This window comes from Nipponia nippon, unplaced genomic scaffold, assembly GCF_047370975.1.
Source record: "Nipponia nippon isolate SJK-2023a ecotype South Korea unplaced genomic scaffold, ASM4737097v1 scaffold_7, whole genome shotgun sequence".
NCBI lineage: Eukaryota > Metazoa > Chordata > Aves > Pelecaniformes > Threskiornithidae > Nipponia > Nipponia nippon.
Window position 1 is genome coordinate 54,017,159 of NW_028262391.1, and position 12,074 is coordinate 54,029,232.

At 52.0% G+C, this 12,074-nt stretch overlaps 1 protein-coding gene across 2 annotated transcripts in view; it reads left to right on the plus strand.

Annotated features, from left to right (window-relative positions):
- The window catches only part of LOC148051085 (uncharacterized), a 121,210-nt gene that overhangs the window by 69,962 nt on the left and 39,174 nt on the right, over positions 1–12,074 (plus strand). For both annotated transcript variants that reach the window (XM_087740303.1, XM_087740304.1), the window contains exons 3-5: positions 6,973–7,040; positions 9,993–10,200; positions 11,842–11,965. In XM_087740303.1, coding sequence (XP_087596429.1) covers positions 6,973–7,040; positions 9,993–10,200; positions 11,842–11,914 — 349 coding nt within the window. In that variant the 3' untranslated portion in view covers positions 11,915–11,965. The remainder of the gene's footprint in view (positions 1–6,972; positions 7,041–9,992; positions 10,201–11,841; positions 11,966–12,074) is intronic.

Sequence of the window (12,074 nt, forward strand, 5' to 3'; positions counted from 1 at the left end):
TGCTCTCTGGGAGATACCGTGCTTTCCTGTAGAGACCCCTGAAGATGATGGGCTCTGGGCTCTCGAGAGAGGGACCGTTCAAACAATTCATCTGGAACTAATGGGTTCCTGCCTTGGATTGGACTGTGCTTTTCTGTATACCTCCTGTATCAGCCTAAAAGTCTGGTGAGATCCGAACTACGCTGTAATCGTTTCCACACAAGACAACAAAGGTTGCTATTTAATCCAAAATTTAGTCTGGTATACCTTCCCTGGCAAATAAGCTTGAATAGTTACTGCATTTTAACCGTAAAAAAAGTATCTGTCTTAGTTACGTTTCAGAGGATTAAAATCTACCACCTTGTGTAAGTGCAGAAAGAACAGCTGGCAAAATGAGGCTGCTCTCTACATCCTCAACGGAATCTGTCTTCACCAACCCCAGTTAGTTCTTAGCCTGCTTATTCCTGTGTTAATTAAAGATGGCCCTTCATAGGGACTTAATTGAGGAGAAAAAGGAGGCAGCAGCTACGCTTGCTCTCCTGTCTCTGTGCAGGTCCTCCCCCCCTTGTCTCAGCAGACACCACTTCGGCTTGCTGCCTCGGGAGGGTGATGGTCACTGCAGGGACTGCCTGAGGAAGGGGATTTGTGATGACTGGGACTTTTCAGGTGGGTCTAAGTCCCGCTGACTTGCAAAGAGAGTGAATTCTAAAGGGTCGTGAATGCCTAGACCACTTGGGAACTTCAGCCGTCCCACCAGACTTGAAATTGTGGGAACAGCTACAGGGGTCAGCTTTGACGTGACCAAAGGTGTCAGCTCATCCTACATTAGAAATAATTTCAAAACCTTGGGTTGGCTTCACAAAAATAAAAAATAATCTGGAGAGACTTTCATCTCCGCTAGTAATAACACAGCACTGCCCCCCAAAATTACTGTGACCGATGTCTGTATTCTGTGGAAAAATGAGACCTGTCCTTTTCACAGAGGAAAAAATGCACACTTTTATTGTCAATCGCAGTTTCCCCCGGTGCCTGCAAACAAAAAGCTGTTCCTGTCCTCATGGGCTACAGTCTGTTTGATCCTGCCGCACAGCCTCTGAAAATCTTAGCTGTCCTTTGTAAATGTGCTATGCCTGCGCAGGAGAGAGCTGCTTTCCTCCAAACCTGGGTCAGGCTGGAGCCCTTGGGGCGGTCCAGGGGATTGCTCAGAGCAGGGGAGCTGGTGCCTGGGGTATCTGCGCCTTTCCTTTGGGGGAGGGAAGGAAGGGGCTTTGCAGAGAGAGGAATTTCGGTCTGAATCACAAACTATAGTTTTGTTCGGAATGGAAGAGTAGATGCAGTGAAAAACCGAAGAGGGAAGTGCCTTGAACTCTTTGAAAATTCCTGAACTTCCTATTAATAGATCTCTGTTTAAAATAATGTGAAAAATTAAATCTCTCTAAGGCATTGAATCACGTGCGTTCCCACGAGTGCTCAGCATGTGTCTGCGCTCCACATATCTCATCAGATATTGTCCCTCCCATATTGGCTCCAGGCTTACATTGCAGCGGGAACCTTGGTGGGTCCTGCAGCATCTCAGCTTTGGAGATTCATAGCTGGCCTGGTGATTTTATAAAACATTTGTGTTCTCCATACTTTATTAGTCACTGACAGACTCATTGTTTATAACATACTTCTCAGCAAGCTGTTTGCGACTCATCGCCCTGCTTGCTTTATAGTCTATAAATATTTAATTCTTTAATAAACTGCTTATATGTAATATCAGATGACTGATGTACTTCTCTCCCCTCTTCAGCAGTGCTACTATTTGCAAAACAATGCTTTTGGTTTTTTGAATAGCAATACGTTCTATAAATGCTTGAATTTCCTTTTTCTAAATAGCAATTTCTTCAGGGTATTTGGTGAATTGACAAGAAGAGCAATGGTTCCTGTAGTGTTATAAGAGCTGCCCCTTCCTACTGCCTCCGTGGGGAGATTCACTTCAAAATGGTCACAGACTTGTAATTGGAAAATGTTTGGGACACTGGAGGTAATATTTCACACCTGTGCATGTCGAAAAGCGGCAGTAGCCTGTACGGGCCCGAACGCTTTTGCAGAAGCCGTGGGAGAGCACGTTCGGTGTCACGCAGAGCAGGGTGCCCAGCCTTTCAGCGTGGGTATCGCAGAGCGAGCATCGCTGCCTCTCGCTGCACGCTGCCTCACCACCTCCTCTGCCTCACCCACAGACCTGTTGCGTATACAGCACGCTCCATGCTCGTTTTCCCAGCTGTAGTCTCCTTCCCGCTCCTCTTGTGAGCACTTGTAAGAAGAGTGACTCTGACTAGGCTTTTAGTCCTAAGCTGCTTGACTCCATCTTCCCTGGGGGTTTCTCTTACCCAGGAGCAGGCAGCAGGCTGCATGAACTCTTCTGGCAGTTCCCAGCCTCTCCTTCCTTTGGCCCTTCTCCTGTGGTGTTGGATGCTCTCCTGCATGTGATGGGAGAAGGAACCTTGAGGACTGCAGGAGATGAGTCACCTGTGAGGCCACCGCTAGAGCCATTGATCTGGTTTGCAGCCTACTCCACGTCTTGGTCAGAAAACCCTCCTAGGCTTTGGCAATGAGCTCTGGTTGGGGTGGCCGCGCTGCCTTGGCTGCACTGAGACCCACGGGCGGGGGGGGACTGCCCTGCCGTGCTCTGCAGTTAGGATCGTCTGTCAGCGCAGGCGCAGGAAGGGGACCGCCACCTCCCTGCCTCGCAGCCTGCCTTTCGGTCCGTATCTTACCCTCCACCTCAGGGCAGATTTGTGTTTAGGCTCCTGCCCTGCTAACCTCTGTCCTTTCCTGAGGAGTAAGGCTCACGGCGCCCAAAGGCACTGTTCAGGATTGAGGTCCCTGCTGTGCTGCCAGGGCAAAACCAGCTCGGGGGAAGGATTCAATACCTGGAATGACGGCAGGGGCATGGCACGGGCATGGCCTTCCTGTGGAGTCGCTCTGTTTGTTTTGGTTTTTCCATATTCCCGGGCTCCATTTGGTCTTTGGCAGACAGCCTCTGCATTAAGCTGGGTTGAGGCTGGAGACCAGGACGACGGGGCACAGTTGGGTGGCCTCTTCTGGGCTGCTGTTCCGCAAGGTCCAGACCAGCAGTGCCACTGTTCTGGGGTCACGAAGCAGTCGGTTGGGGTGGATGGGGTGGAGGTGATCTGCTCAGATCACTCCAGCTGAGTGTGGCTGCTCCGTTCCTTACAGCAGGCCGGCTTCGGGCGGCTCGCTTGGGTCTAGGTTGATTTTAGCACAAGTTTCTCTTTGTCAGGATGGCAATATATCTTAGCCATGCCTTTGAGAGGGCTGTGTGGTCATGGACAGTATATTCACATCTAACTTCTGAGTTAGGCTGACGACTGGGTTATCCCTTGTGCCCTGAATTTTTGCACGCTGTTTGAAACTTGCCCAGAGGCGGTACTGGTGTCCTATTTTTGATCAGAACTGGCAGTCTGTTGCCTTCTACTCAGTCTCCTGGGTGCTTTGCAGAAGGGGGGGGGGTGTGGGCATGACAGGGATGCATCTGTTGAGATGCAGGAAGGAACTGGGGGCAGAGGACAGCTAGATGGGCCTGTGGTTAGGAGTCTTTAAGCAGCACTGGCCAGCAGCTTCCCTCTTTGCTATGGGTCACTGCGCCCTCTGCACATTGGTCCTTAGACCAGAGCATAATCCTCCTGTCTGGGGCTCTCAGTGCTCCCTTTGTGACAGGGCCTGCCTAAGGAGACCTGGTCACTGTCTGCTTAGAGGTCCACAGCCTCCTTTGGGCAGGTTCTCGTGCCACCTCCGTGTCCGCGACAAACGGCATTCCTTTAGAGGCAGCGGAGCCACCCCACTCTGACAGCTGAGGATCTGCTCAGGAGCATTCCTAGAGCCGCAGGTGAAGTCTGTGCATGCCCGCGGCGTGGGAGGAGAGGAGAGCTCCCATCTGCAATAGCCTTTCCTCTCCGTCCTGCCTCTCCCTTTTTGGGTGGAGAGGAGAGCGATGCTCCCTCCCCGGAGAGCAGGTCTGGCTGCAGCTCGTGCCTTCCCCACGACCAAGGGCGCGGCAGAGGCTGAGGAGGCTGCGAAGGCAGAGCCGTTCAGGGTCAGTGCAGGGCATGCACACAAGGCACAGACCTTCTGAAAGCTGATGTCAACCACAGCTGCAGTGAGGGTGTTGCTGTTTGCTGCTGGTCCACTGTATCTTTCTTTGTTCACCCCTTGCTGAGGTGTGTAGGCGCAAGCCCCTGGCCCAGAAGAGCATTCTTAGCCGAACAGAGTAGCCAAGAAGTCCTGCTTCCACACACACGTATTTTTGTACCTGTAATATCCAGCGGTACCATTCGCTGCTCTGAGAAAAATGGGCGAAGGCGGATCTGGCCAGCTCCCGGCTCTCTGTCCCCCCAGCAGGCTCCCTGATGGCAGATGTGGCCAGGAGCTGCCCTGCCCCAGGCCCAGCTGCAGCGGAGCCCCATGTCCCGCTGTCCCGTGGTGGGGCACAGCGCCGGCAGGGCAGGGGCCCGCTGGGCGCTGCGTCAGAGCTCCGTCCCTTGGGAAGCGCACGCAAGCCTGGCATCAGCCAGCGCCAGGGTCTGAGCGCCGGTGCGCTGCCGTGTCGTCACTCCACACCCGCGGCTGTCATCGGACCCCTCCTTTGCCACCCAGCTGTGGCACTTAACACGTTCTCCCTCCGGTTCCTCTTCTCCTGTCCCCCTCCCACCACACGCTTCACTGAGATTTCAGAATGAAAGCCAGGAATCGCCCAGGCATCCAGCTCCCAGCGTTCCGAGTCTCCAGGCGGTGAGCATGCCTGGTGCCCTGGCTTGAGTATGAGTAATGATAAATAAGTAAATCACGCAGTGGGCTGTGCTATTCCCTAATGAGCCTGTTTGTCCCAAGCACAGCGCAAAAAACGCTCTTCTCCTTGGCGATAACCTTTCTGCGTATTAACATTATGCATGTATTCATGTGACTTCCTCTGCCTCACCACCACCTCTTCAACTCATTTAAATAAAAATAATTTATGTGGACATTCCTTCAGTCAGGATTCCCCCCCCAATAATATCTCGTTGATGCCGTGCACCCAAATGGGGTCGTTATGCTTTCGCATATCATTAGGGCTTTATAAAGAACAACAGCGACATCTGCATGTGCCGCAGCGCTACAGAGATGGGGGAAAAATACGGAAAACAAACCCCAAATGAGCTCCAAGCTCGTCTGGCTCTGTCTTTCCTCAGTGCCTTCGCCACCACCATGGACACAAGTAATTGTACAGTGTAATCACATCACGGCTCATCTGAATATTCATAACCAAGACAAAGACTTGGAGGAGCAGAAAAGTGGGGGAGGGAAAGGAGGAGAATTTAAATATAAATCAGCATTTCATTTTGAAGCAACGTTCCGCATTCGGCTCGAGAGATTGTCTTGATACCGATATTGTCTGTCTGTCTGCCTTTCGAAAGCGGTGGGCAGTGGCAGCATCGCACACGTAGCCCCCGCCGTGGAGAAAGAAAATAAAGCACAACAACAAACAGTGACAGAACGGCCCCCAGCGAAAGTGATATTTGAAGAGTCGCCCACGGTGGCTAACCAGCTGCTGTTTTTCCAGGAAAGAAACAGTCTATTCAGGGAGCTTTATAAAGACCCCAATTAATATGTTGTGCATGTATAAGATCTACAAAGAGCCCACTGTGTTCCTCCCCCCGCAACCACCACCTTCTCTTCCTGATCAGTGCCAGTGGAGAAGGATCTGAGCTACCAAGTAATTGATTAATCACTTCAGCGGTGACAACACCCCTCTCCAAAATAAAGAGAGAAGAAAAACAAACACAAAAAGAGGCAACTGTTCGCTAATTAGTGTGTAAATTACCGCTGGTTCCATCCTTCTTTGTACCTTTAAAAAGGAAAAGAAAAGAAAAGAGAAAGAGTAGAGAAATATAATCCCCATCTTAATGTCTATGTTGTCTTCGTTTCTTTCGTATTACTCTGATATCCTTTACTAGTATTAACCCAGAAGTGTGGTGGTTGTCGAAGCTGTGGCTGGCTCTGCCAGTTCGTTCCCCAAAGAGCTCCTACTTCCATTCCACTGGAGCTTATATTCCTTTAAATGTCTAGTGCAGCATCATTTCCCCCTTTCTAATACATCACTCTGCTGGAATTAGAAGAATCCAAGGTTATATCCAACTTCAAAGGTTTCCAAGTCATCATGATTTTAGTAAAAGTAGAAGACAGATCATGGAACAAGTCCCTGGCTTTTGAAGATAGGCATCATAGGGACCTTCCTCCCTCTGTCTCTTTCTCACTCTCCCTCTCTCTCCCCCCAACTTTGTACCTCTCCAGCTCTGAACGTCCCGCGCTAGCGCGGTTTAATGATATGCAAATGAAATATGCATAAAACCATTCTACTGTATGATGATTAAACACTGGAGACATTAACAGCCGACACTTCGCTGTTTGACTATAATAATCTTTCCTGAGCATCCACTTTGATTGCGGAGTTATGGAAACCCATAGCAGTTGGCAGAGAGAGAGTAAGAGAGAGAGAGAGAAGGAAGGAGAGATGCAGGGACGCATCACCCATCTCTGCATTTATCCCACTCCAGGAGACGTTTCCCCCCCTTTGTACTGCATTCCTACTGCTGTCTTTTGTAATCCATCCATGCGGTCGCACCAGGGCGATTAACGGGAAAAAAACCCTCTTTTCTCTTAATGTTTCAAAGCTCATTAGCCAAACGATTATTCCTCATTAACAGCGAAAGCTCATTCGTTAAAAGAAAAAATATGCCCAAAAGATGCCAGCGCTGTTAATCCCGAGCCCTGTAGCTGGGCTGTAAATCCCATGCTAGTATTTTCCATGCAGAAGGGAAGCGCGTCAATCCACAAAAAAAAAAAAAAACAAGCAAAAAGAAAACATTTTGTGTGTTTTGTAAAATCCGCACGAGAGGCAATTAATATTCCCATTGTATGACTTTATTTTTTGTCTCTCCCTTTTGTTTCCAGTGCCCTTCCCTGGCTCAGCGCCCGGTGCCAACAGAACACCTTGCAGGATCCTCAGCAGCGCAGACAACGTAAGTAGCCAGCTGTCCCTTGACGCCCTCTTCCAAAAGCCCCAAGCCCTCCGGACCCTGCGGAGCGCCTGTGCGGCTCTTTCCCTCGCTCACCCCTCCGGAGTGCCACCTGGGTTTCACAAGTAGCACCTTCCAAATCTCTCTGTCTTCAAGTTTGTGCATGTCTGTGTGGCATCCCTCCTCCTCCTTCACTCCCATAGTGGATCTTGTAAAGGGCTTCAGATCGGCCCCATTCATCTCCCTGGTGATAGCAGTGAATGTAGATAAATCTCTGACTGCCTGCTTGCTGCTGGAGTATGATTTTTATTTTGTCTTCGGTGTATACCTAGGTCAAAAAGTGGGATGTATACTGACGTTGGGTGAGTGTGTGTGTGTCTGTGTCGGTGTCTTTCTCACTCTGCGCCTTTCTCTCTCACCCAAGCACACAAACATACATCTCCCTGCATGTGTGTGTATGTACATTACACGCGTGCACACAAATATATATCCACACACAGACGTCCGTGTGTACACACAGAGGTATACGCACGTCTCCGTCATACACACCCCCACACTCACACATCTAATCTGCAATTATCTGAGGCATTGTGTGCATATGTGTATGTGTGTCCATACGCACACCGGTCTGTGTGCGTATGTGCATACACAGGCATCTCGCTACACCGATAAACATTCCCTCTCCTCCCAGCAGAGGCTGTATGTAGCTGTGATCCTGCCCTATAAGAGCGGTATTCCTTCCTTCCTTCCTTCGGTGTGCTATTCGGAGACCTTCATGCTCCCTTCTCGGAGTCTCTCCCAAGCTGCAGAATTGGCATCTTTCCCTGAGGTCGTCCGAATGGCAAATGGCATCGTCTGTAGCTTGCGTTCTTGCAGCTTCTTATGGCATTTCTCTCTCGATGTCGGCTACTCCCTTTTGTTTGTTGTTGACTGGGCTGGGTGTGGTTGGGGTTTTTTTTGGAGTTAATTGTAAACGAACCCGAATGGCAAACACGCCAACAGCTTGCGAAAAAAAAAAAAGACAAAAAAAAAAGAAAGCCCCACACAAACGCCTTCTGCTGCGACAGATGCCCATGTTGCCCCTGGCATGGTGAACGGGCACAAGGGGTTTGTTGTTGAGGTTTTTTCTGTTGCTGTTTTTATTGTTCGCCTTCCCCTTTTCCCTTTATTTTTAAAGACTCCAAGATGCCGGCCTCGGCTTGGAACGCAGCGGTGTCATGGCGGAGACGACGGCCTTTGTCTCACAGGGTGTGAAAGCATCCGTTGTGCTGGCTCCACTGCGGCAGAATGACGTTTAAAGGGGGGAAAAAGTGCTGAAAGTCCGAGTTGTGCGACGCTGGCGGGGGAGCCCCCGGCCCCGCAGCGGCGTGCGTCCGAGGAAGGGCTTGCAGCGGAGGAGCCTAGTCTGTAATCCTGGCACTCGCGCCTCCGGTCGCTGCCTGCCGTTTGCTCCTGGGGGTCTGGATAATCTCCCTTGGCTTTACCGCACTGTCTGGCCCGCGCACAGGGCCCCCGTAACATATACCCGCTGCCGCGATCGCAGGGAGCTGTGGCGTTGCCACTGAATGGATGGCACTGTGCCAACTCCGCTGCCATCCGCCCTTGCAGCTCTTTTCCTCCCTCCTCCCTCCCGCTCTCCCCTCCTCCTCCTCCTCCCGTCGACTTGACGTTAATTAACACACGGGTTAATTGATTTTAAAAGCTGAAGAATTACAGTTAACTTTTCCCACAGGGTACGGACGCCAGCCACTTGGCACGGTTCTGCCGCTCACGCTGGTGCAGGGGGGCAGGGAAGAGCCCGCAGCAAAACCAGCGACTGCGGAGGGATGGAGGGACGGTTGTCCGCCTGTTGGAGTGTGGCTGGGGGCGGCTGACGCGCTCCTGCCTCGTCCTCTCGACATGTCACCGCTATATTTTGCTATAAACAATCAAAGCAACCCCTCCCCTCGCCTCTCCCACCCACCCTCCTTTCAGAAAGGCGAGCTCTGTCGAAGTTTAAGCAGGGAAGCCGGCCCCCCAAAGGCTTATCACAGCACAGAAATGACCAGCGCCTGCGGGGTCTGGCACCGCGGGGCTCCCCACCCCGAGCACCCTGCGACTGCTGCAGCGGGGCACCGGAGGACCGCTGTCTGTTATGGGCTCGTCCTCTTTTCCAGGGCTCTTTTTCATTTCCTTAATTGGCTCAGATACATCGCTTGGGGTGAAGCATCTCAACCAGGGGAAAGTTAGTTCGTTGTAACGAAGAGAGAAATAAACCATGTGAGGGCTTTGTTTTTTTGCTTTTGCTCTCCCTCGCCCCAATCTCTGCCGCGAGCAAGGGTGAGTGACGGTGCGGCGGGGAGGAGACGCGGCGATGCTGGGAACTTGCTGCTTTCACCTTCGCGTGCTTTCATTTTATTTCATTTTGTTTTTTAAAGGCATGAAGCAAGTGAAGCGACGAGAGGAATCCATTATGCAAATCAGGTCACATTTGCATAATGTCTCATGACTGGAATATGCAAATGAGTTGTATAATTTATGAGTGCCAGTGTCTGTCTAAAAGTGTTTCCCAGAATTCATAAAAAGTGAGGCGCGGGGAGGGCAGCTGGGCTGGCCGCCCTGCCAGGAGGGCTCTGCGCTTTCTTTTCAAAGTCTTCCTTGAGATCAGCAGCTCAAACGCTCGTTAATGAGAAACAAGCCTCCCTTTCCACCCTGTCCCCCTCGGTTTATTTTCCGTCTCTCCCTCTGCCAAGCTCCCACCTGCTCCCTTCGAACTTCTCCAGGAGGCGTCTGGCTGGCGCGGGGGAGCCAGGACCGTGGTGGCCGGGCAGCCCCGCGCGCGCTGGCTCAGCCTGGCTCTCGCTCTGGACGCCTCTGGGGCTCTTGCCAGCAGCAGAGATCCTGCCTTGCAGGCAAGCGAGCTCCATGGGCACGGTGTGCATCAGGGAGCTGCGCTGAGACGCTTGCCTCCGACAGGCATGGCGGGATTACTGCTTATTTGCAATGCGCCACGTCCAACTCGTGCTCTGAGTCAGAGACCCATGCCTGACCTTCGGAAGAGCGGCAAGGTCAGTGCAGGAGTGGCAGTGCCAGCGGAGAGAGACCTTGAGTGTCCTGCCCAGAGCCGGCGGCGTTCAGCTTCAGCACTGAAAAGGTCTCTGGAATATCTGGAAATGCAGGACAGGTATCGAGACTTTTTTTCTTTTCCTTTTTTTTTTTCCCTCTTCTCTGCGTGTTTGGAGATCTCGGGAGCAGCGGGAGAACGCAGGTAGGCTATTTCACACGGGGACACTGCTGCTCTGAGCTGTCTGCCCAGGGAGAGGGTAAATAATAACAGGCACCGGCCCGTGGAAAGCTGCGGCGTGGCTGTGACCGCGGCGTGGCTCTGGCGCGTGGATCGCAGCCTGCCCGCTCCGGGCAGTGCCCGGCGAAGAGCAGCAGGGTGGGTGAGCCCAGGGGTCGGGCAGCTCTGCGTCAGCCTCCCGCAGCTCTGGGAGGTTCCTGAAAGGGCTTTTGGGCAAGAAAGTGTGATTTGCTTTTCTTGAGAATCTGCATTTCAATTGAAAACTGTGTTTATCTCTCTGGTTTCAAAACAAGTTTTTTGGTGCCAGTTACCGTCTAAACTGATGAATCTTTCACCTACAATCAGTTTCAAAATAATGTGAGCCTTTGTATGGTTTATTTAGCAGATGCCGGTCTTGACTCTGACAGTGTATGTCATACTGAACATCTCCAGTACGAAGTAGTGCATTCATAAACACTGCTTTTACCCGTGCCTGAAGGATTCCTGGTGTGGGCATATAAAAGGACCCTCTTCATGAGGCGTAAGGAAGGCAAAACTGGCACATCTTCTGCCTTGACACGCAAGCGCGAGGCAGCGGCACATCCAGACTCCAAAGCAACTTTTGCTTATGACTGCTCAACTTTGGTGCCGTCCTCCTGCACTGAGGGGTGACTGTCCCCCGTGCCGGCCCTCGCCGGTGCAGTTAGCAGAGAAGTAGCTGAGTCTGACCTGCAGCCTAAGCAGGGAAGAGGACTGGATCAGGTCCACTGGGAATAACTGGTGTGTCCACTGAGGGCAGCGGAGGCAGGGTGTTTTGTGGGGAGCGGTGGAGCTGCAGCAGCAGGGAAGGCCGAGGGCCCTGGGAGGGAGCAGTATGGTAGCCCCAGAGAACGTCACGCAGCTCTGGGACCGGTGGCCCTGCAATGTCAGGAGTCAGGGCCGTTTTTAACCTCAAGGCAAACCACCCTGCTTCGCTCATCACAAAACCTCCTGCAAGCTGGAAAGGAGAGGAGAACATCTGTTTACTCATTAGGGCGTTTGGTCTGGCATTAGCAGACCCTGCACCAGCACTTGAGTTGGTTCTCTTCTCCCTCCAAGGCGCAGGGCTCCCTGGGAGCCCTGCCGTGCCATCCTCCTCTGCCCTGATGTCCCCAGGGAGAGCTGCCTGCTGGAGGACTCCCTCCCTTCCCGGGGGCAGGGCCTTCTGTCTATGTGTCGCTTTTTGGTATTTTTATAAAACCACCAAAACTCATGAATGTTCTCTTTTGGTTTTGATGCTGCACTGAGGACTGGTGAATGTCCTGAGCTTTGTATTCAGGGATGAAACAGCTTCTTTGGGGTGGGAGAATGAAAGCTTATCCGGCATATGCTCTGAAACTGAAGACAAGATCTTCTGGTCTTTGTAGGTCAAGTAACAAGGGACAGTAGGATGGGGAATCCCTCACACAGCGTCACACATTTGCTGTCTGTGTTGCTATTGAGGTGGTGGGTTTTGCCAGCTGAACGGAGCACACCTGACGGACCCCTGTTGCTTTCTTCCAGCGTCCTCCAGTCCTTGGCCTCTGCGGTTCCCCACCTGCGGCACTGGAAGGATTCCCTGCGGGTCCCTCCTTGAGACTTCCCCGGGCCTTTCTCTGCAGTTCTTGCTTTCTGTACCTCAGTGGAGGTAAGCCATCTGAAACACTAACTCAGCAGACTTGTGAGCTGAGGCTTCTCAGCACGCGGAGGCCTCCCCAACAGAGCATAGGTTAGCCACATGCCTACTAACATTACCT